The sequence below is a fragment of the Saccopteryx leptura genome, chromosome 1 (genome assembly GCF_036850995.1).
Source record: "Saccopteryx leptura isolate mSacLep1 chromosome 1, mSacLep1_pri_phased_curated, whole genome shotgun sequence".
Lineage (NCBI taxonomy): Eukaryota > Metazoa > Chordata > Mammalia > Chiroptera > Emballonuridae > Saccopteryx > Saccopteryx leptura.
The window spans coordinates 218,471,698-218,496,360 of record NC_089503.1 but is presented as its reverse complement, the minus strand read 5'-3'; the positions used below and the strand labels follow the sequence as shown (position 1 = coordinate 218,496,360).

Here is a 24,663-nt window from a genome sequence, read left to right as displayed (position 1 = left end):
AAGCACCAAGTGACTTTCTGTTCCCATCCTGAGGAAGTGAAGGTCAAGGCCAAGCACTCATGACTGAAAGCAGTCACATCCAAGGAAGGCCCAAGGACGTGAGTGTTTAGCCCAACCAGAGCTTTCTGCAGATCAGGAATTAGACAGCAGTTGGTGTTTTGTCTCAGAAAGGGCAAGAGAAATCTAATCAGTTTTGTAAAACAAAGTAATAAAATTGTACACTATATTCTGCTTGTTAGTTTCTTACGCAAGATGACATATTTCTGCTTAATAAATTGGATAACTGATCTCTCCAAGGCATCTCAATCCTTAAGAGATTGGAGTCCTCCACTTGCAGTATTGTTGTTGCTGTCTCATTCCTTTGCGGCTCCTCTTCATGAAACCCTGAACATTAACAACATTCCTCCTGGCAGTGCTTGATTCCTCACCAAGTCTGCCGCTCCATTGGCTGCTTGAGTGTCTCCATGACACGGAGCTGACTTCCCCAGAGCAAGTGATCCAAGAGAGAATGAGGCAGATACCCCAATGTCTTTTTTATGACCTACCCTTGATTGTCTCATGCCATCACTTCTGCTACATTATATTTGTCACAAGTGAGTTATTAAATATAGCCCAGGCTCCAGGGGAGAGGAATTAAAGGCTACCTCTTGAAGAGCAAGTATCAAAGAATTTGTGGACATATTTAAGCAGATCATAACTTTTATGTAAATAGGGCACATAAAGTGGACCATCTGGATTATAAGCAATTGTTGCTTTATGAGGCAAATCAGTGTTTTGAGTAGATAACTTTATCATTTAATGGGGAGAATTTCTGGGTTTAGAAGGAAGCAGCTCAGAATTGCATAGATTTCCTTATTTTAATAAAAGTCTTTTTCTACTGACTATCTCTTTATTATAAAAATAGTTGTATTTATCACCTAATATGTGCTATCTTACTTGGGAACTTAGTTTTCCTACAGTCAAAGCTAACAGTCTTAACTCAGTGAATTAGTTACTTAAGTAGATACTCAGCATTCAGTGGTATAGTTCCCTGGTTGGCAAACCACAGCTCACGAGCCATGTGCGGCTCTTTGGCCCCTTGAGTGTGGCTCTTCCACATAATACCACGTGTGGGCACTACCTTGATAAGGAATGTACTACCTATACAGTTTAAGTTTAAAAACTTAGGCTCTCAAAAGAAATTTCAGTCATTGTACTGTTGATATTTGGCTCTGCTGAGTAATGAGGTTGCCAACCACTGGTCTAGTTTACATTCATACACTGGAATACCAGTTAGCAACCAATATAAATGAACTACTAATACATGCTGCCACGTTGATAAACCTCAAAACCTTATGCTTCGTGAAAGAATTCTGATAGAAGAGACTATATGAAGGTCAGTTCCATTTCTCTGAAATGTCTAGAAAAGACAAGTTTATAGAGACAGAAAGCAGATTGATACTTGCCTAGAGCTGGGGATAGGAATGGTGATCAACTATAACTATGTACAAGGTAAGTTTTTGGTGGTGATGACAATGTTCTCATGTGCATTATGTTGACAATTGCACAACTCTAGTAGTTTATTTTTAAAATATCATTGAATAGTACACGTGCAATGGGTAATTAAATGGTAAAAAAAAAAAAAAGCCTTTTAAAAGATACCTGTAGAGGAATTGTGACAACATATATACTTATCTGAGATTCTGCACCCTGAATATAATCATTAATCCTGCTAGAGGTTTCTCAGTGCCACCTATTATTGGTCAGTTGTATCCATTGTTATTTACATTGCGTTAAGAAAACAGAAAACTTGGTCTCCTATTAAGCTGTATTAAAAAATAAGTTTTTCTTACCTCTATCCTACCCCTTGAAAAGACAAGTAAAGAGTTTGCATCCTGTTTCGCCTGTTACAATGGGTGCAAAAATATAATATTTAGCTGTATAATTGTACAAACATATTGACCTTATGTAATGACTATTAAAATTGGTAAAGATATGAATGTAGTTTTATGTGTATTTCTCAGTTCCTATAATTTCTTTTATCTCAGTGAAGCAGTTAATTATTAATTATGCTATTATTAATCAACCTTATGGAACCTAGATATTGTAATGGTATTGTAATGACAGCTTACCTTAATGAATAGAACATATGTAATAGACCTGTGGCTAGTCCAGATCATCTGTTTAACCATTAATTGTAGACTGAAACATCTCTATTATTCATTAGTGTAACATGAATAGAACTTTTCAGAATGTACACATACCATTTTGAACAAGCAAAGATATTCATGATTTATTATTGTGGTATAATCTGAAGCTTGAATTGATTCTACATCAGTTTCTTTTTTTCTGCAGACGTATCTCATTAGCTAGTCCACGTCAACTTTTTAAAGCTTCTAATATGACTCAGCGATGGCAACACAGAGAGATTTCAAATTTTGAGTACTTGATGTTTCTCAACACAATAGCAGGTACCTAAACTCACATGTTGACTTATTTCAAATGATAAACTGTTCATTGTGACATTGCACATTATTTTGGTTACTGGTATATATAGCTTATTTTTATTACTACATGAATATACCTTATCAGGAGTAATTTTGATAATAGTGTTTAAAGTTTTATAAATGAACAGATGGCTATTTGAGAGAAATTAAAGATGGCTATGCACAATCTTTTCCAAAAATTTAAAATGAAAATTTACCACTATTTATGAGTATATTAAGAATGGACTCATGGAATAGAAGGAATGAATAACCATAAAAAAATCTTAAGAAAGACTCTATTAATAACTTAACTTGAAATGTACTATATGATGAAACAATTAAACACAACATAGAAAAAAAACTGTAAAATATTAAGTAAAGGAATATTATGACCTATATGTGAAAATTTAAAGATTAAATGGCCCTGTATAAGATCTATAAGCATGTAATATTACTGAAGATCACCCATTGAAACTGTTTACTTTTAAAGACTGAAGAATAGAAATGTGTCATTACTTTTTATTTGTGATAATTAGAATAAAGAAAACAGGAAAAGTAATTATAAAACATTTAAGGTTTAGGTCAAGATGCTGACCCAGTTTATATTTGAGAAACAAAGGAGAGACAAAGACCATAAGGTCTGCTGCTTACTCTCACAGGAGTTCTTCTAAGTACAGATGTGAGCATGCATGTGATTCTAGAGCAAAGGGGTATAGATTCAATTTAAAAAAAAGATTCAAAATAATATGAGGATAAAAGGAGCCAAGAGAGGGAAATACTGGCATCCAGTTGGTGGGAGTAAGGAAGAAAATCAGGAAAAAGTTGTTGTTTGCGTAAGGGTAGATATTACTTTAACTAGCAGAGTAGATAGTTGGAAGAATAGAAGTTATTTTATGTAAAACTGAAGGCATTAGCAAAAAAAAAAGAGATGGAAAATTATTAAGTAAAGCTAGAGAACAAGTAATGGAATAGTTTTATGCGCGCACACACTCGATATACATTGTATATAAAGTAGTCCCCCTCTTAGTCACATGGCATATATTCCAGACCCCCGTAGATGCCTGAAACCACGAATAGTACTGAATGTCATTTATACTATGTATTTTCCTATACAAACATATACTTATGGCTTCTCTTTGGCGTATCCTGATTGCCAACATCACTATTCTTGTGCTTTGGAGCCATTTTTTTTTTTTTTTTAAATAAATTTTTATTAATGGTAATGGGATGACATTAATAAATCAGGGTACATATATTCAAAGAAAACATATCTAGGTTATTTTGTCATTAAATTATGTTGCATACCCCTCGCCCAAAGTCAGATTGTCCTTCGCCACCCTCTATCTAGTTCTCTGTGCCCCTCCCCCTCCCCCTAACTCTCCCCCTGTCCTCCCTCCCCCCACCCCTGGTAACCACCACACTCTTGTCCATGTCTCTTAGTCTCATTTTTATGTTCCACCAATGTATGGAATCATGTAGTTCTTGTTTTTTTCTGATTTACTTATTTCACTCCTTATAATGTTATCAAGATCCCACCATTTTGCTGTAAATGATCTGATGTCATCGTTTCTTATGGCTGAGTAGTATTCCATAGTGTATATGTGCCACATCTTCTTTATCCAGTCTTCTATTGAAGGGCTTTTTGGTTGTTTCCATGTCTTGGCCACTGTGAACAGTGCTGCAATGAACATGGGGCTACATGTGTCTTCACGTATCAATGTTTCTGAGGTTTTGGGGTATATACCCAGTAGAGGGATTGCTGGGTCATAAGGTAGTTCTATTTTCAGTTTTTTGAGGAACCACCATACTTTCCTCCATAATGGCTGTACTACTTTACAGTCCCACCAACAGTGAATGAGGGTTCCTTTTTCTCCACAGCCTCTCCAACATTTGCTATTACCCGTCTTGTTGATAATAGCTAATATAACAGGGGTGAGGTGGTATCTCATAGTAGTAGTTTTGATTTGCATTTCCCTAATAACTAATGAAGCTGAGCATCTTTTCATATATCTGTTGGCCATTTGTATCTCTTCCTGGGAGAAGTGTCTATTCATGTCCTCTTCCCATTTTTTTATTGGATTGTTTGTTTGTTTGTTGTTGAGTTTTATGAGTTCTTTGTAAATTTTGGAAATTAGGCCCTTATCTGAGCTGTTGTTTGAAAATATCATTTCCCATTTAGTTGGCTGTCTGTTTATTTTTATATCAGTTTCTCTTGCTGAGCAAAAACTTTTTATTCTGATGTAGTCCCATTCATTTATCTTTGCCTTCACTTCTCTTGCCATTGGAGTCAAGTTCATAAAATGTTCTTTAAAACCCAGGTCCATGAGTTTAGTACCTATGTCTTCTTCTATGTACTTTATTGTTTCAGGTCTTATATTTAGGTCTTTGATCCATTTTGAATTAATTTTAGTACACGAGGACAGGCTGTAGTCGAGTTTCATTCTTTTGCATGTGGCTTTCCAGTTTTCCCAACACCATTTGTTGAAGAGGCTTTCTTTTCTCCATTGTGTGTTGTTGGCCCCTTTATCAAAGATTATTTGACCATATATATGTGGTTTTATTTCTGGGCTTTCTATTCTGTTCCATTGGTCTGAGTGTCTATTTTTCTGCCAATACCATGCTGTTTTGATTATCGTGGCCCTATAATATAGTTTAAAGTCAGGTATTGTAATGCCCCCAGCTTCATTCTTTTTCCTTAGGATTGTTTTGGCTATTCGGGGTTTTTTATAGTTCCATATAAATCTGATGATTTTTTGTTCCATTTCTTTAAAAAATCTCATAGGGATTTTGATGGGAATTGCATTAAATTTGTATATTGCTTTGGGTAATATGGCCATTTTGATTATATTTATTCTTCCTATCCAAGAACAAGGAATATTTTTCCATCTCATTGTATCTTTTTCGATTTCCCTTAACAATGCTTTGTCATTTTCATTATATAGGTCTTTTACATTCTTTGTTATGTTTATTCCTAGGTATTTTATTTTTTTTGTTGCAATCGTGAAGGGGATTATTTTTTTGAGTTCGTTTTCTAATATTTCATTGTTGGCATAGAGAAAGGCTATGGACTTCTGTATGTTAATTTTGTATCCTGCGACCTTACTGTATTGGTTTATTGTTTCTAATAATCTTTTTGTGGAGTCCTTCGGGTTTTCGATGTATAGGATCATATCATCAGCAAAAAGTGATACCTTTACTTCTTCTTTTCCAATATGGATGCCTTTTATTTCTTTGTCTTGTCTGATTGCTCTGGCCAGAACTTCTAGCACCACGTTAAATAAGAGTGGAGAGAGTGGACAACCCTGTCTTGTTCCTGATTTAAGGTAGAAAGTCCTCAGTTTTATGCCGTTTACAATGATGTTGGCTGATGGTTTATCATATATGGCCTTTATCATGTTGAGATATTTTCCTTCTATACCCATTTTGTTGAGAGTCTTAAACATAAAATTGTGTTGTATTTTATCAAAAGCCTTTTCTGCATCTATTGATAAGATCATGTGGTTTTTGTTCTTTGTTTTGTTGATATGGTGTATTACGTTAACCGTTTTGCGTATGTTGAACCATCCTTGAGATTCTGGGATGAATCCCACTTGATCATGATGTATTATTTTTTTAATATGTTGTTGTATTCGGTTTGCCAGTATTTTGTTTAGAATTTTAGCATCTGTATTCATTAGAGATATTGGTCTGTAGTTTTCTTTCTTTGTGCCATCCTTGCCAGGTTTTGGTATGAGGGTTATGTTGGCCTCATAAAATGTGTTTGGAAGTATTGCTTCTTCTTCAATTTTTTGGAAGACTTTGAGTAGAATAGGAACCAAGTCTTCTTTGAATGTTTGATAGAATTCACTAGTATAACCGTCTGGGCCTGGACTTTTATTTTTGGGGAGGTTTTTAATAGTTTTTTGTATTTCCTCCCTGCTGATTGGTCTGTTTAGGCTTTCTGCTTCTTCATGACTCAGTCTAGGAAGGTTGTATTGTTCTAGGAATTTATCCATTTCTTCTAGATTGTTGTATTTGGTGGCATATAATTTTTCATAGTATTCTACAATAATTCTTTGTATATCTATGATGTCTGTGGTGATCTCTCCTCTTTCATTTTGGATTTTATTTATTTGAGTCCTGTGCCTTTTTTCCTTGGTGAGTCTTGCTAAGGTTTTGTCAATTTTGTTGATCTTTTCAAAGAACCAGCTCCTTGTTTTATTGATTTTTTCTATAGTTTTTCTGTTCTTTATTTCATTTATTTCTGCTCTGATTTTTATTATCTCCTTTCTTCGGCTGGTTTTGGGTTGCTTTGTTCTTCTTTTTCTAGTTCCTTAAGGTGTGAAGTTAAGTGGTTTACTTCGGCTCTCTCTTGTTTGTTCATATAGGCCTGAAGTGATATGAACTTTCCTCTTATTACTGCTTTTGCTGCATCCCAGAGATTCTGATATGTCGTATTTTCATTTTCATTTGTCTGTATATATCTTTTGATCTCTGCGCTTATTTCTTCTTTGACCCATTCATTTTTTAGAAGTATGTTGTTTAGTTTCCACATTTTTGTGGGTTTTTCCCCCTCTTTTTTGCAGTTGAATTCTAGTTTCAAGGCTTTATGATCAGAAAATATGCTTGGTACAATTTCAATTTTTCTAAATTTGCTGATATTGTCTTTGTGGCCCAACATATGGTCAATTCTTGAGAATGTTCCATGTACACTAGAGAAAAATGTATACTCTGTCGCTTTGGGATGAAGTGTCCTGTAGATGTCTATCATATCCAGGTGTTCTAGTATTTCGTTTAAGGCCACTATATCTTTATTGATTCTCTGTTTGGATGACCGATCTAGAGCCGTCAGCGGAGTATTGAGGTCTCCAAGTATGATTGTATTTTTGTTAGTTTTTGTTTTAAGGTCAATAAGTAGCTGTCTTATATATTTTGGTGCTCCTTGGTTTGGTGCATATATATTAAGGATTGTTATGTTTTCTTGATTCAGTGTCCCCTTAATCATTATGAAGTGACCATTTTTGTCTCTGAGTACTTTTTCTGTCTTGTAGTCAGCATTATCAGATATGAGTATTGCTACACCTGCTTTTTTTTGGGTGTTGTTTGCTTGGAGTATTGTTTTCCAGCCTTTCACTTTGAATTTGTTTTTATCCTTGTTGCTTAGATGTGTTTCTTGTAGGCAGCATATAGTTGGATTTTCTTTTTTAATCCATTCTGCTACTCTGTGTCTTTTTATTGGTAAGTTTAATCCATTTACATTTAGTGTAATTATTGACACTTGTGGGTTCCCTACTGCCATTTTATAAATTGCTTTCTGTTAGTTTTGTATCTAGTTTGATTCTTCTCTTTTGTTTTTCTATTATTTGTTTTTGTTTGTTTGTGTTCCATACTTCTTTCCTCTGTTGCTACCTTTTTTAAGTCATGTGTTTTTGTGGTGGTTTTTTCTAGGGTGGTTACCATTAAGTAATGAAAAGGGTACCTACCATATTCATTGTAGTACCCTATCTTATAAGTATTTCTGCACTTCATTGTCCTTTGCTACTGTTAATCTCCATTCTCTCCCCCCTTTTTTTCCTTTGTTGTCACAGTTTAAGTTTGGTTTTATTGTGTTCTTGGTGGAGCTGTTACTTGTGGTGTTGTTTTCTTTTGTTCTTTGAATCTGGTTGGAAAACCCCCTTTAGTATTTCCTGGAGTGGGGGCTTTCTGGTGATAAATTATCTCATCTTTTCTGTATTTGTGAATGTTTTTATATCTCCTTCATACTTGAAGGATAGCTTTGATGGGTATAGTATTCTTGGCTGAAAGTTCCTCTCTTTCAGGGCTTTAAATATTGGGGTCCACTCTCTTCTAGCTTATAGAGTTTCTGCTGAGAAATCTGATGATAATCTAATAGGCCTTCCTTTATATGTTGTACTCTTCTTTTCCCTGGCTGCCTTGAGAATTTTTTCTTTGTCATTGGTTTGTGTCATCTTTATTATGATGTGCCTTGGAGTGGGTTTGTTGGGGTTAAGAAAACTCGGTGTTCTGTTTGCTTCTTGAATTTGAGGCTTTAGTTCTTTCCACAGGCTTGGGAAGTTCTCGTCTATTATTTGTTTGAGTATATTCTCCATTCCATTTTCTTTCTCTTCTCCCTCTGATATACCTATTATTCTTATGTTATTCTTTCTGATGGAGTCAGATAATTCCTGTAGGGCTTTCTCGTTTTTTATTATTTTTGAGTCTCTTTCTTCTTCTCTCTGTTGTGCCTCAAGTTGTTTGTCTTCTATTTCACTAATCCTATCTTCAATCTGGGCTGTTCTGCTAGCTAAGCTTGTTACCTCGTTTTTCAGCTCGTGAATTGAGTTTTTCATTTCTGTTTGATTTGTTTTTATAGTTTCAATTTCCTTGGTAATATATTCTTTGTGTTCATTGAGTTGTTTTCTGATCTCCCTATATTGCCTTTCTGTGTTTTCTTGTATATCTCTGAGTATTTTTAAGATTTCTATTTTAAATTCTCTGTCATTTAGCTCCAAGGCTTCCAATATGTTAAGTCTTTTCTCCATAGATTTTTCCACATCTATTTGTGTTACCTCTCTTTCTTTTGTATCCATAATATTCGATTTCCTCTTTCTTATTGGCATCTGAGGGTGGTCTTGTTGATAGCACTAATTAGAATTAATAAAGAGTAAAAAGTAGGAAAAAAAAAAAAAAAGTAAAAAACCCCACAAAAAAAAGCAGTAATAATTTATTATTTCCCCCTTTTTTTTCTTTCTTCTCTTTCCCTCCTCTCCCCTCCTCAGGGAAATATCGTGCCTATAATGGAGGGTCTGATTTGCGGTGAAGAGTTCAAGGGGCAAAAAAAAAGGGGAGTAGGGACCTACTAAATGCAAAAAAAAAAAAAAAAAAAAAAAAGGAATAAAATCTTAGACAAGCATAAGATGATTTGCTTGTGGGTGATGGTCAACTAAGAGATATAATGAGAGGGATAAGAGGGAACCAGAAAAAAGGACAAAAAAAGGAATAATAAAGAAGAAAAAAATAAAAATAATAAGTAAAAATCTGTTGTATTAAGTGGAGCGGAGACTAAATACAATGGAGACCTTGGGTTGGGAGGACCCAAAATGCCACAAAAATAAACAAACAAGAAAAAAACAAAAACAAAAGCGAAAAAGAAAAATAAAGCCAAAAAAAAGCCTTGAGTCCCAAATTAACTAATTTGTTCGTGATTGAGGATTAAATGGGAGGAAAGTAAAACGAGAAAAAAAAAAGAAAAAACGAATAGAAAGGAAAAAATAAGAAAAAGAGAAAAACGAAGGAAGAAATAAAAAAGGAAGAGAAAAAAACAAAAGAAAGCAAAACAAAAAAAAACAAACAAAAGAGGAGAAAGTGAGAGTTAAGTGTTTTGGAGTATAATCTTAAAGGAGGGTGAGGATGAAGAAGAGAAATAAAATGTAACACTTATGGGTAGTGTAGTTCAAGAAAAGGGAAGCATAAGATGGGCAGAGAATATAAGGACCGAGGTGGAGGAAATAAAGGCAATAAGATAGAAGAAACAAACAACAACAACAACAACAACAAAAAAAAATTAGTGGAACAAGTTGTAAAGTCTGTGGATTTTTCTTGATTTTGAGATGTTAACTTCTTCCTTTTTCTTTTCTCTCCCTCTTCCTGGTCGGTGACTCTGTACCCCAGGCTCTGCCCCTGTGTCACACTTAGGTAGGGATTTGCAGTTGATGGGATTCTATGGCAATGTCATATAATTGGCTTTAGTCTTGCTGGTAGTCAAGGCTTGTTGGCGTTTGCAGGGTCCAACGATGAGAGAGTTTGCTTTCCTGGATTCTCTCTCCTAGTCCCCCCTTCCTGAATTAGCAGCCTGGTGATCCAGCTATAAGGCTGCCACTGCTTCTGCCTGGGGAGTAAGAGGCTCAAAGAGCTGGGAAATCCCCACTCTATCCCCACTCAGTGCAAGGCTTTGGGAAAGGCTCTGGCAGTCAGGGCCTCCAGTGTAATCAGGCGGGGGTGGGAGTCAGTTGTTGTCAAGGTGACTGTTCAGCGCCTAGCATTCAGTTGGACCTCTCAACCCAGGCTTTCCACACTTTGTAGCCTGTTTTGGCTGGGAAGAAGAGGCACTAGTCTCTGCTTGCGACTAGTGTAGTATAGATCTTATTATCTGCCAAGTCCTTCTTGTTAGTGTTTATCCCTGAATATGGAGGCTCTATCAATCAGAAGTTGCCCCCGCCCCTTTAGCGAGAGGCACTAAAAAATATCACGCCTCTTGTCTTGGGTCGGTGAACTGAGAGAGATCTTATCAATTAGAACCGAGGGTGCGCAGATTTCACGGGTTAAGTTAATTTCAGTAATTGGGTCGCAGCTGTGCTCCCGAAGGTATTTCAGGCTGCCTGCGCGCGCCCCTCCCCCAACGCTTGATTGTTAGCTTGAATGGCTGGGTGAGGTGCCCCGCCCGCGGAGAGAATCTCCCAAGTAGGGAATACCGCCCTGGGGCCTCTCCCGCTCCCCGTGCGCGGGCCGCTGGGAACGTCAGCGGCGCTCGCTCCGCAACCGAACCGGGCGCTGCCCGCGGCTGCTCGCGGCGGCGGCGGTGCTCGCTCTGCAACCAAACCGGGCGCGGCTCGCGGCGGCGGCTTGCGGCGGCGGCGGCTCGCGGCTCCCGAGTATGGGCTGACTCACCACCACCACAGGCGCACTTCCTCGTGGCTTGAATGAACGTCCCTGCGGTAGCTTCCTCCACACCCTCGTCTCCCAGATCCAAGTGATAACAGTCGCTTCGCTTTCAGTTTGTGTGGAACTCCGGAATGCTCCGAAGATAAATTTTCCTGTTTCTAGTTGATAAATTTGTTGTGATTTTGGGGAGATCTGTCGGACGCGCTGCTCATGGCGCCATTTCCGTGACGTCACTCGGAGCCATTTTTTTTTATTATTAAAATTTTACTTTTATTATGTGAGAGTCAGGGAGGCAGAGAGACAGACTCCCACATGAGCCCTGGCTGAGATCCACCCAGCAAGCCCTCTATGAAAGGATACTCTGCCCATCTGGGACCGCTGCTCTGTTGCTTGGCAACTGAGCTATTTTAGTGCCTGAGGTGAGGCTATGGAGCCATCCTCAGCGCCTGGGGCCAACTTGCTTGAACAATTCGAGCCATAGCTGCAGGAGTTGAAAAGAGAGAAAGAGAAGCGGTAGGGAGGCAGACTCCTGCATGCGCCCTACCGGGATCCACCCAGCATGCCCACCAGGGGGCGATGTTCAGCCTATCCAGGGTGTTGCTCTGCTTCAATCGGAGCCATCCTCAGTGCCTGGCCATCTTTGCTCCAGTGGAGCCTTGGCTGCGGGAGGGGAAGTGAGAGATAGAGAAGAAGGAGAAGGGGAAAGGTGGAGAAGCAGATGGGCGCTTCTCCTGTGTGCCCTGGCCAGGAATTGAACCTGGGACTTCCACAGGCCAGGCCGATGCTCTACGACTGAGCCAACCGGCCAGGGCCTTTTAAAAAAATTTTTGTTAACGAGACTAAGAGACATGGACAAGAGTGTGGTGGTTACAGGGGGAGGGGGGGCACAAAGAAAACTAGATAGAAGGTGACGGAGGACAATCTGACTTTGGGTGATGGGTATGCAACATAATTGAATGACAAGATAACATGAACATGTTTTCTTTGAACATATGTACCCTGATTTATTGATGTCACCCCATTAAAATTAATAAAAATTAAAAAAAATTTTGTTGAGGTGATTAGGGTGACATCAGTTAACATAATTATACAGGTTTGGGGCCATTGTTCAGTAAAATAAATGTTACTTGAATGCAAGCTATGAGACATTTCTACAGTCAATCTGATAACCCAAAGAGCTGCTACGTGACTAATGGCATGTAGTGTCTATCACATGGATGTCCTAGTCAAATGGATGGTTCATGTCCGGGTGGGACAGAGCAGGATGATGGGAGATTTCATCACATTATTTAGAATGGCATGGAATTTAAAACTTTTGAATTGTTTACCTATACAATTTTTTATTCAGTATTTTTTCATTCAGTATTTTTGAACCACAGTTCACCAAGAGTAATTGAAAATATAGAAAGAAAAACCATGGATAAAAGAGATTAATGTATATATGCATATATACATATGTGTGTGTATATATATGTGCATATGTGTACATGAAGTATGTATTTGTAAAAGTATAATGAGAGAGAAAACTTGAAAGGTTGTGTGGAAATGTGGAAGATTTTCTGTTACTTTGAGGAGCTAGCAGTCAATTCATTGGGACACTTGTGAAAGGTTTTGAACAAATGAATGATATTAGTATTGTGAGAAAGGTAAGTTGGAGGCAGAATGCAGATAAATTGAAGTAGAGAGAAGCTAAGCAAAGAGCAAAGTTAGGAAGCAAATCTCTGTAAAAAATAATGAGGAGACCTACATGAGAGATGATAGTAGGAATTAAAATATAATATTAAATAACAAGAATTCACAAGGTACAAAAACCGTTTGACACCAGCTAACTGTGTCACTGATTGTCATTAGTTTAAGGACATGTAGAAGGGTATGTAGCAGCCCTTGGAAGTGGGGGAAAGCAACACTGATGTTGCTGTGCTTTATGTTCAGAGGATGATTGGATTTGAAAGCTGTCATGGAAATTTCAGAGTAATCCGGTGAGACTCCCTCATTTTACAGATGAGTAACGAATGTCCTCAGGGCTCAAATCACTTAGACTTGGTTGATCAGTTGGTGAGTTGGTTAATTAATGGCAGAGAAATGAATCTAGTTTTGAAAAGTTCTGTGTGAATGTCAATTTATTTTTTAAAGTTTTAATAAAGAATATTTTATTTGGTGCAGGCTTTCAAGTAACAAAAAATAGTCAAATGTAGTTTATGAGAACATAAATTTGAGGACCAGAATATTTGGATTGGAATATATTGCAACCCTTACTAGTTACTTCATTTTGGGCATATTATCTAACTTCGTATACCTCAGTATTTTCTTTTTTTTGTTTTTTTTTTACATTTTTTTTAATTTTTATTTATTCATTTTAGAGAGGAGAGAGAGAGAGAGAGAGAGAGGTACAGAGAGACAGGGGGGAGGAGCTGGAAGTATCAACTCCCATATGTGCCTTGACCAGGCAAGCCCAGGGTTTCGAACCAGCGACCTCGGCATTTCCAGGTTGACGGTTTATCCACTGCGCCACCACAGGTCGGGCTACCTCAGTATTTTCATCTGTAAAATGAGGAGGATACTATTTTCATAGGGTTATTGTATTAAATGAAGTACTGTATGGATAGCACCGAGAACAATACCTGGCATTCAAAAACTTTTCATTTTTAGTAAATTATATTCCTGAATTGGCTTATCATTTTATTTTATTATTACAGATTGAGTGACACTTTTTTTCTCTCCCAGGACGGACTTACAATGACTTAAATCAGTATCCAGTGTTTCCCTGGGTCATCACTAATTATGAATCCGAAGATTTGGATCTTACCTTGCCAAGTAACTTCAGAGATTTATCCAAGGTATTTTCTCAGTAACCATCTGAAATATAATTGTCTTACCTTTAATAATGTATTTGATTATGTTTAATTTTCACATTATTTAAAAACATCTTTTTAATATGATTGTAACTTTAATATATTTATCTTTTAAATGTATTTTATGGTCTCAAATTTAACATTGAAAAACTTTATGTGTATGAAAAGTTATGGCAGTTGACAATATTAAGTTATATATTCTTTTTCCATATATACTAAGAAGACATTATTCTCAAATAGCAACTTCTCCTACGGGTGTTAGTTTGTGATAAACCATATATAAAGAAAATCATGGGAACTTCTCACCAGTACTCGTATGAAAGGACAGGTGACCCTCCAGTACTCCACATCTCCTGACTGACCTGCTGCCTCCCACCCTCTCTCATCCATCCCTGTTTCAACAGAATGGATCTTTTTAAGGCTAGTGTTGAATTATATAAGTCCAGAGATTGAACTTTTCTTGACTTATCATTGAACGCAGAATAAATCTTTCCTAAGTCAGGGCTTTGCTTTCTCTGCCTTTAATGCCCATCTCCCTACTTTTAAGTGGCTGATTTTCCCTCCACTGTTAGATCACCTCCTCATTGAGACCATGACTGACTGCCTGCCTGCCTTCTCTGATAGTCCACTGTTTCTTTTAGAGCAACTAAAATATTCTGTCTTTTACATGTCTTTCTACCTACTTTCATTGGTTCTTATCTTTCCCAATAAGCTTTATAATGATGGAGTTCTTGTTCATAATTATTTCTTCCATGCCTAGCCCAGGGCCTGGCATTCAATAAGTGTTAAAGGAATTAATTAATAAAATATAAGGTCTACCGGAAAGCTCTGTCCATTTTTGGAATAAAACAAAATACAAATTTTTCTTACCGTCAATAAACTTTATTAAATAATATATTTCCACACCAATCCTATCTTCCGAATATGGTCCGAAATGGTTTGCTGAGCTGAATTAAGCCTTTCTGCGATCTCCAATGTTGTCAGAAAAGGATCTTGCTCCAACATGGTCTTAACAACATCGTCATCAATCAAAGATGGTCACCCAGAACGTGGCTTATCAGAAAGGTTGAAATCACCTGTTTTGCATTTTTCGAACCATCTTCTGCATTTCCTATCAGAAACTGTACCTTCACCAAACACTTTCAATAAATTTCTACATGCTTCTGTAGCATTTCTTCCTTGTTGAAATTCGTATACAATACAGTGGCGTAAATGAACTTTATCAGTAGCCATGGGTACACTATCGCTTCACACATAAGACTAACGTGAATCAACTTTGTTTTAGTTAATTTGCTACGTCAGTATGAATACATTAAGTGATAAAAATAGAGAGGCACACATGCGCCAAATAAACATGTGCTTACGTGTCGAAACTTGTTGTGATAGAAACAGACAGAACTTTCTGGTAGACTTTTTATATATGACATTTTTCCTAAGTTCTAAAATACTATCTGTATTTTATTTTTAAAGTATAAAAAATGTAAATTAAAAAATTACCCCTGATTTACCACATATCAATAAGGAATAATTATATCTGTACACTGTTTTTTAACTTTCTGTATTTTTCCCTATCTTCAGATATTCTTCAAGAGCTTTCCTTTTCTGTCCTGAATTATCAATAAATAAAATGTCCGGAATCATCATTTTGTGATATAAATTTATATGTCTTATTTTTCTTTTTAGTTTTTAATTATGGAGAATTTCAGGTGTATATAACAGTAGACAAAGTAGTATAATAAATTCCCATCTACCAACCACTGCGCTTCACCAGCTAGCACCTCACGGCTGCGCTCATCTTCTCTTTACTCCCACTTCCTTTCTCCCTCCCATGTTACTGTGAAGCAAATCCCAGAAATCATTAGTAGGTACGTCCAAAAAACTAAGATCTCTTTTTATTAATTTTTTTTTTTTTTTGTATTTTTCTGAAGCTGGAAACGGGAAGAGACAGTCAGACAGACTCCCGCATGCGCCCGACCGGGATCCACCTGGCACGCCCACCAGACGTGATCTCTGCCCCTCTGGGGTGTCGCTCTGCGCGACCAGAGCCACTCTAGCGCCTGGGGCAGAGGCCAAGGAGCCATCCCCAGTGCCCGGGCCATCTTTGCTCCAATGGAGCCTTGGCTGCGGGAGGGGAAGAGAGAGACAGAGGGGGGGGTGGAGAAGCAAATGGGCACTTCTCCTATGTGCCCTGGCCAGGAATCGAACCCGGGTCCCCCGCACGCCAGGCCAACGCTCTACCGCTGAGCCAACCGGCCAGGGCCAAGATCTCTTTTTAAAGCACAACTATATAGAATACCTTTAGCACACCTAATATATTAATAATAATTTTTTAGTATCATCAAATACCTAGTAAATATCACATTTCCAATTGAACTACAACTTTTATAATTCTTTTTAGTTTGTTTATTTGAATCTATATCTAGTAAGGACCACACATTGCAATCAGTAATAAATCTCTATTCTATAGGTTTATCATCTGTCATTTTTTAAAATTTAGTAGTTGAAGAAACCTATTGTTTGTCTTTGTATTTCCCAGTTTGGACTTTGCTTAATGCATCCCTGTGGTATAGTCTTAACAGGTTGCTCTGTCTTCTATATTTCTTATAAATTGATAGTTGGTTCCAGAGCTTAATAGAATTCAGTTTAGATATTTTGGGCAAGCATGTGTCATAGGAAGTTTTGTGTTCTTCTGTCAAGGGTATTTAATGTCTGCTTTACTTCTTTTTTTGTGATGTTAGCAGTGGTTGATATTTGATGCCCAGATTTGTCCTTTAGTATGGACTGCAAAATGAAGTTATTTAAATTCTGTCACTTCTGTTTCATTTATTATTGGGAATCCTTCTATAACTAAACTTGTCCCTTTATCTACTATTAGGTTAGTCTCAGATCATCAGGATTTTCCAGGTGACTAGGAGGAATAATAAATGGATAAATGGTTGTTTTGTTTATGTTTTTTTTTTAAAGGAAAGCCTTATTTATTTGCACTTAGGGTATAAGACCCTGTAGTATTTCACTGGAATCTGTAACACTCTTTAGTCTAATTACTGAGGACTGTGCTAGTATGACTTGTGTAGTGAGCCATGCAGTAGGTCAGTAATAAAAACTGGACAGCTATTTAATTCTCAGGCAATTATCCTATTCTCTCCATTAATTATATTACATAAAAGTAAAAACCTATTTTTTCATTAATTTATTAAAATGTAAAATGTGCTTCACAAAATGAATTACATTTTAATTAATATACTTTCTAGAGTTCTTCAGTTTGGACTTCTATTTAAGCACTTAGTTTATTAAGATGTTTTTGAGCTTTAGAGGATATTTTGGTTTTTTGGTAGACTCTTCAAGATGCAGTAGACAGGGTGTATGTTTCTGTCTTGATGGAACAGTTACTCATGGTGATAGGTGGGAGGCTATTTGGACATTTCTGCTGAGGCTGTATTTCTGTCTTCTGCCATCATTGTCCCTGAAAGCTTTGTACTTTGTGCTCAGGAAGGAGTATTTGTGAAGAGTGCTTTCAACAAGAACTGAAGGGTACACAGTTGAATGGTGAGCAGTAGTATAATTAAAAGAGTTGAGAAGTAGTGGAGAGCTCTAACACTCAACCCGCATAGGTAGTATCTCCTTTCCTATAAAGCAGCAGTAGCCCAAATACTACAGTCAGTCAAGTTCGTGAAAATGGAATTATATTAGTACCAATTGTTTTCATTAGATATTGATGGGAATAAGTGAGTTTGGAATTAACTACATTATTTGTAGCGAAATAATCATATCAGATATTTGAAAATTATAATTTACCATATGTAAAATAGTAGTAATTGTTTTTTGGGGTTTGTTTTTTTTTCTTAAGTGAGAAGCAGGGAGGCAGACTGACTCCTGCATGCATGCCACTGGGATCCACCGGGTATGCCCACCAGGGGATAATGCTCAGCCCATATGACACATTGCTCTGCTGCAGTGGGAGCCATTCTCCCGTCTGAGGCCATGAAGCCATTCTCAGCACCGGGGCTCACTTTGCTCCAATAGGGAAGAGAGAGAGAGAGAGAGAGAGAGAGAGAGAGAAGAAGAAGAAGAAGAAGAAGGAGGAGGAGGAAGGGTGGAGAAGCAGATGGGCGCTTCTCCTGTGTGCCCTGACTGGGAATCGAATCCAGGACTTCCACACACTGAGCCAACGCTGTACAGCCAGGTCAATAATAGTAATTGTTTATAAAAATATCTCATGTTGGTATTAAAGTCTGCTTTAACATTTATAATGTGATTCAATTTTCAAATGTTTATGCACATATTTTCGGAAGTGCATCTCATACGCAAAGTGAGCTTATTTCTCCATGAATAATGATTATAATAGAATATATTTATATTAAAATTTTTCCCATAATATACATTTAACAAACATTACAAATTGTTTAAATAAACTTGCAAAATCAAAGAAAACACTGTGTGTAAAGATTAATTTAAAACGTAAACAAATTTTATCCTCATTCTGAAACAGATAATATAGCCTGACTAGCTTTAAAATGTATTAAATTATTTATGCATATTTATGTGCCTTTAATTTCCCCAAAGCTGGTTTTCGGAGGGATTTTTGATACAAAGCTACAATTTTATTTGGTATGACCTCTTTCTTACTGCACAGGGAATTTTCTTTCTCAAGCTGAATTAGTGTAAACAACACCTTTTCTTCTGTATTATTTTTCTGATCATTTTTTTGAGAAAAGAAAAAGTCTGAATAGAACTGTAAAAAATGTCTTCTTGAAGCTATAAAATTTTATTTTATGTACAGTTCTTCTTATACTAATTACATATTAGTATTGTCAGTCTTTTCAGAAATCAGATCTATTTATACGGTAAGTGTGAAAATCTGATGAGAATTAAATCTTGTATTGAGAAAGTCCTCATTTAATATAATGGTTCATTTTTTCAAAGATGAAAGACAAGTAGGGATCGATTTTGAGGTTGATTTTGTCCCCTCTGCTTTCCCAGGTTTTTCATCGAGTCTAAAATTCTGACTGATAAGAAGACAGATCTAACCATGCATAGATTTTGGAGTGACATTAATTCATATTTTAGAAATATATATTGATTTTTATATTTTGACAGCCTCCTTGACAGAAATAAGAAGCAATATTTTGTTTTGTTCTTTATAAGAAATTATAATTAGGACAGGAATATATTTACAAAATGTCAGGCCATAAAAACAAATTATAACGGCTGTTTCAGGCTGGTCTTCCTGTGTAGATGAGGAAGATTTTCTTTGCTACTGTGATTTATTTATTTGTTTTTCCTTAGTAGGAGATTGATTGTGCAAACCGATTTTCTAAGGGAGGAAAAGCCAAGATGATCTGAGGCAGTCATTTCTCTTCTCATTGATTCAATAGTTATTTTGGAATATCGAATATGTATATGCACTGGATACTGGATACATATTCCAAAAAACAAGTCTGTTCTTAGATTGAAATGCAGTTGATGACCATTCACTGGCTGACAAATGAAAAGTTGGCTAGGAATTTCAGAAGGTAGAAACATCCCACTTTATTATCGTTAACTGTTATTTACTGAGGACCTACTATTTGTCAGACTGTTATCTAAGTATATTACAAGTGTTGCCCTTTTCAGTCCTCACAAAGACCCTGTAAGATGGGTAACGCTGTTCTAGTTGCCGAAAGTTTGAGGAACAGACTGTGTGCTGCCTCCTACTTTGGGCATCAGTTGCTGAATCTGCTTTGAAGTTATTTCATCCAGTCGCCTTTCACCTCTTGTGCTGAAATACATGGTAGACATACAACCAGTGTTCCGCTGCTTGAAAAGGAAAGTTTTGCCAAATGGCCTATTTTGGGGATGTTTGTTGCAGGTTACAGTCCAAGCTGTATTGACTTCACCTGTTTCATGAAAAAGCTGAAGGTTTGTTTAGGACTGGAGAGTTCCTGTTACTATTCAGTGATTAAATTTGTTTTTCTCTCTTACTGCTTGTTTATTGAGTAATATTGTTTGCCAGGGACTCTCTTAGTTTCTGGAGATTTGAAAGAATAAAACCAGGTAGTTATTATTCTCCTAAACAGTAAACTAAAATTTTGGGGAGAAAACCAGGTATAAGCAGGTATTGTAATTTTTAGTAATTAGTGCTTACATTCTTTTTTTTTTTTTTTTTTAATTCTTTTTTTTTTTTTTTTAATTTATTCATTTTAGAGAAGAGAGAGAGAGGAGAGACAGAGAGGGAGAGAGAGGAGAGAGAGACAGAGAGAGAGAAGGGGGGAGGAACTGGAAGCATCAACTCCCATATGTGCCTTGACCAGGCAAGCCCAGGGTTTCGAACCGGCAACCTCAGCATTTCCAGGTCGACGCTTTATCCACTGCGCCACCACAGGTCAGGCAGTGCTTACATTCTTAAAATGAAGGACAGTACCGAAAGAGCCAGTTGGAGAGAGGGAAAGAGAGGAGGTCATCGTACTCAGCGTTAGAGAGCAAGCATGCTGTGAGTTGTTTGGGTCGGAGCGCAGGAGCCGGGGAAGTAACCCTTCGGGAAGACGAGCTTGCTCCACAGCTCTGGATTCCTGCCTGGCCTCTAGGAATCTGAGGCAAGTTTTCCATCATCAGGTCTTCAAACTGAATGCTAAATTTTGGTCTTGGCCCCGATAAATAATAGTTTCTTAATTTTTAACCTATGTTGCTATGCTGCACCATTCACACTCAGCTAAAGCAGCAGCTTCCATTGCCCTGGTCTGGATGAAAATGTTTCTAACGAGTGAATGCTCAGATAAATGAGTGGGAAAGTGCTCCTGAACCTATTTTCTTGGTGACAACTTGCTATTGTTTGTTCTCAGTGGATTTTTTCCCCCTCTCCCTCTTTGTTTAAAGAAAAAGTAGGATTTTTTTTCTCTCTCTCTCTCTCAGACTCTCGTTTATCTCCTGTCACGCAGTTGTGTATTTTTACATGTGAGATATTTCTCTCCAACACACACATTTAATATATACAGCATGCATCTTGACCTGGAATTGACTACCGACATCTAACTGTTGTTGATCAGACAACACTTCTTTATCTCTTTAAGTTTTAAGTGCTGTTTCTGACGAATGCCAGTTCCTTTTACTCTGTTCTGTAACAGATATACCGGGGATCAATATACCATCTAGATGTCACAGAGGGAAAAGAACATTCGTTTAGGGGGGAGGGGAGAGGGGGGCAATATTGTTTAAATATGATAGGTGTTACAACTTTCACTTTGTATTTCTATAGATTGAGCTTCAGTCAAACCAAAGGAATTCAGACTTAAAACAAACCTTATGATGGATCTTAAAGTGTTTAAATAAAATAGAAATGCACAAAACGGAATGAAAAATGACCCCACACTTGGATATTTTTTATTGGCTGACAAACTGTATTAAAAATAACTTAGGCATCCAAATATGGATGCTGTTATATCCACATTGGTTTTAGGAATTTGGGTATAAATTGCAGTCGCTGGTTTTAGGGGAATTTACAGCCTAATAAGCAGAAGCATGGCATTAGGATAGTTTAGAATATATCTGCAGTGTTGTAGGTGAGCCCTGGTAGGTGCCCTCCACTGTAGCGAGCATTTTACATGTGCTCTCTTCTTTAATTCCCCCAACAACACTGTGAGGAATGTGTTATTATCTTTATTTTATAGATAAGAAAACTAAGACATGGTAAGGTTAAGGAACTCTCCGAGTTCACACATTTTGAGTGTGAAGACTAGGATTTGATCTCAGATCAGTGTCTGCCAGTGAACTGGTATATTTTAGGTATGACGAGAAAGAATATAAACTTACATTTATATCTACTTCTTTCCAAAGCCCACTATTCTTCCCTTTATCTGAGCAAAAGGCTTGAAAGAGGTTTACTTTTTGGGAAAATTATACCAGAGGCGTTTCTGATTTGGGAACCCCATGAACAGCAGAGAGAGGGTGAAGGTAATGAATGGAAAACAGGAGACTAGCTAAAAGCTGTGAGGACTGAACGGTGAGGCCCCCCAGAGCCCACTGCTGTCAGGCGATCAGAATGCTGGCAGGCAATGCTTACCAGCCCCACCCTGTAAGTCAGAAGATTGCATTTTATAGTACTCAGGCATATTGACTGGTTGGTTCAGGAGGAAAGACCTAAAATGTGCTACTTGGACTTGGTAGCTCCAAGTAGAATCTATGTTAGGATTCTACTTGGAGCTACCCGTTCACATGGCTACTTAGGCTCTTTTTACTTGAGTCAGTTCTTTCAGGCTAAGTATCACCAAGTGTTAGGAAACACGTAAAGACAGTCTCCAATGTCACAAAGACCAGGCAGGCAAAAATAAATGAAATCAGAATAAAAAAGATGATTTAAGAAACAGAAAAATAAAACAAGAATACCCTTTCAGTAATAAAACTGTTGTATTAATAGAAAAAAACTTCTATAGGAAGTAGAATGTACATGCAGATATTTTCTAAAAGGAATATCAAAATGATATAGGGAAGTAGCCTGGAAAGATAACATGAGAGGACCAAGTAGGACAGTTTTAGATTTAGGAGCACTCATGTCACCTCCATTTATTAGTAAGACACCTTTAGCAAATTATACACACACACACACACACACACACACACACACACGCAGTCATATATATAGAGAGAGTGTTTAGGGGAGGAAGGTATATTGTGCATTTAGAGGATTTGTTGAAGTTTTCTTTAAAATCTGAAAACAATCTGTTTTGTATGACTTTTTAATAATTTACATTTATTATTAGCACTTTGTATAGCATATTTGGTTTTCTTCTGGAAATTACCATCTAGCAGAAGCTTTTTAAATGACTAACAGAGGTTAACCTTACACTATATTTAAGCAGCCTTCAATGACATTGTTTTTTAACATTAGTCAGTAAACGATAAACTGAAGTAACTGAAATGGATTGTGGTTAATATTACTGTCAGGGTGATGAATAATCCTGACATATACCAGCAACACACCGCCAGTCAGTAATCCTTCTCCAAGTTAAGTATTTATTCACTAATCATCCTAAGTTACTGTGGTGTGGAGTGACCATTTATTATTATTTATAAATGGATTGTTTTATTTATATAACATTACCAGTTTTATCCCATAATACTTCCTATTTTCTTAGTTTAGTGTTGGGTTACTAACTTGGATAGATTCAGAGTAGGGAACATGTATACTTACCATGAGTTCACATCAAAACTGATTTTAAAACATCTAGAAAAAAAATTTAAGTTTAATAAGTACTGGCACTATACCTCTGATTTCAGGCTGGCATATTTTTTTTCTTTTTATATAGAGTTAAGTGTGGTGGTTTCTATATATGTACTTGTATATGTCAACTTTTTATTCTTATATTTCCCTGTGATGCCCAAAACTTATTTTACATGAATATTAGCATGCTTTTTACAGTGCATGATGTCATAATTACCTTTTACTATGAGTTCACATTCCTGTTCAACTCTTTATTCTCAAAGTCCATTTGAATAAGCAGACATATTCAACATTAACAACTGTTTACAGTACCTTGTTTATATTGAACAAATGAGTTTATTCAAATAATTGATTATTAAGTATTCACTGGTCGCCTTTTGTGGACATTATTCTAAGTACTGTACCAGAAACATAAGGGGATGAAATAATACTAACTTTTAAAGACTTTTATAACTGAATGTATGTTGTATATAAACTATTTATAGGAGAATACTTTAATCAGAAACATTTTATTTCTACATGACTTTCTTTTAGATTGCCCTACTTTCAGAAAAGGAAATTTTAAAATAACAAGTCACCTGACCTAACTTGTGGTAGCATAGTGGTTAAAGCGTCAACCTGGAACGCTTAGGTCGCTGGTTCAAAACCCCTGGCTTGCCTGGTCAAGGCACATATGGGAGTTGATTGATGCTTTCTGCTCCTCCCTCCTTCTTTCTCTGTCTCTGTCTCCTTCCCTCTCTCCCTACCCTTCTCTAAAATGAATTAAAAAAAAAAAAGTCACCTGACCTATGGTGACACAGGCTATAGAGTATTGTCCTGGAATACTGAGGTTTCTAGTTCAGAACTCTGGGTTTGCCTGGTCAAGGCACATGCAAGAAACAACTACTATGAGTTGATGCTTTCTGCTTCTTGCCCTCTCTAAAAATCAATAAATTTAAAAAATTAAAAAACAATATATAAGTCTACAATTTATAATGTGAACCAAGTTTTTGAAAGCAGAAAAAAGTGAATTCTGAAAATAAAAACCATAGGTATCATTGGCCCCCGATGTAAACTAGAATAGACAACTAAATAATTAGCTTATTCGAAGTATGTAAGAAGAAAAAATGTAGAATTTTACTGAGAAAATGTTAAACTACATTAACTTATTCACTTTAAAAATGTTTTCTTATATGTCAACTATAATTAAAATATAAAATAACAAAAACAAATACTAGTTTGATTAGATCAGTGATTTTTCAACCTTTTTCATGTCATGGCACACATAAACTAATTACTAAAATTCTATGGCACACCAAAAATATATATTTGTTGCTGACCTGACCAAAAAAAAATAGGTTTAATTTTGACTGATTTACAAAAAGAAAAAATAATAGTAATTATCTACCCTTCTTGTTCCAAATGACTTTTTAGAAAATCAGGTGGCTATAATAGTATAATATAATAAGGATTTCTGGTACCAAAAATTAACTAATCAGACACAATCTTATTATGAGACATGACCAATAAGATA

At 36.6% G+C, this 24,663-nt stretch overlaps 1 protein-coding gene across 6 annotated transcripts in view; it reads left to right on the top strand.

The window, feature by feature from the left end:
• The window catches only part of LRBA (LPS responsive beige-like anchor protein), a 629,646-nt gene that overhangs the window by 421,006 nt on the left and 183,977 nt on the right, over positions 1 to 24,663 (top strand). For all 6 annotated transcript variants that reach the window (XM_066386366.1, XM_066386375.1, XM_066386349.1 and 3 more), the window contains exons 43-44: positions 2,335 to 2,450; positions 13,830 to 13,942. In XM_066386366.1, the coding sequence (XP_066242463.1) occupies positions 2,335 to 2,450; positions 13,830 to 13,942 (229 nt within the window). The remainder of the gene's footprint in view (positions 1 to 2,334; positions 2,451 to 13,829; positions 13,943 to 24,663) is intronic.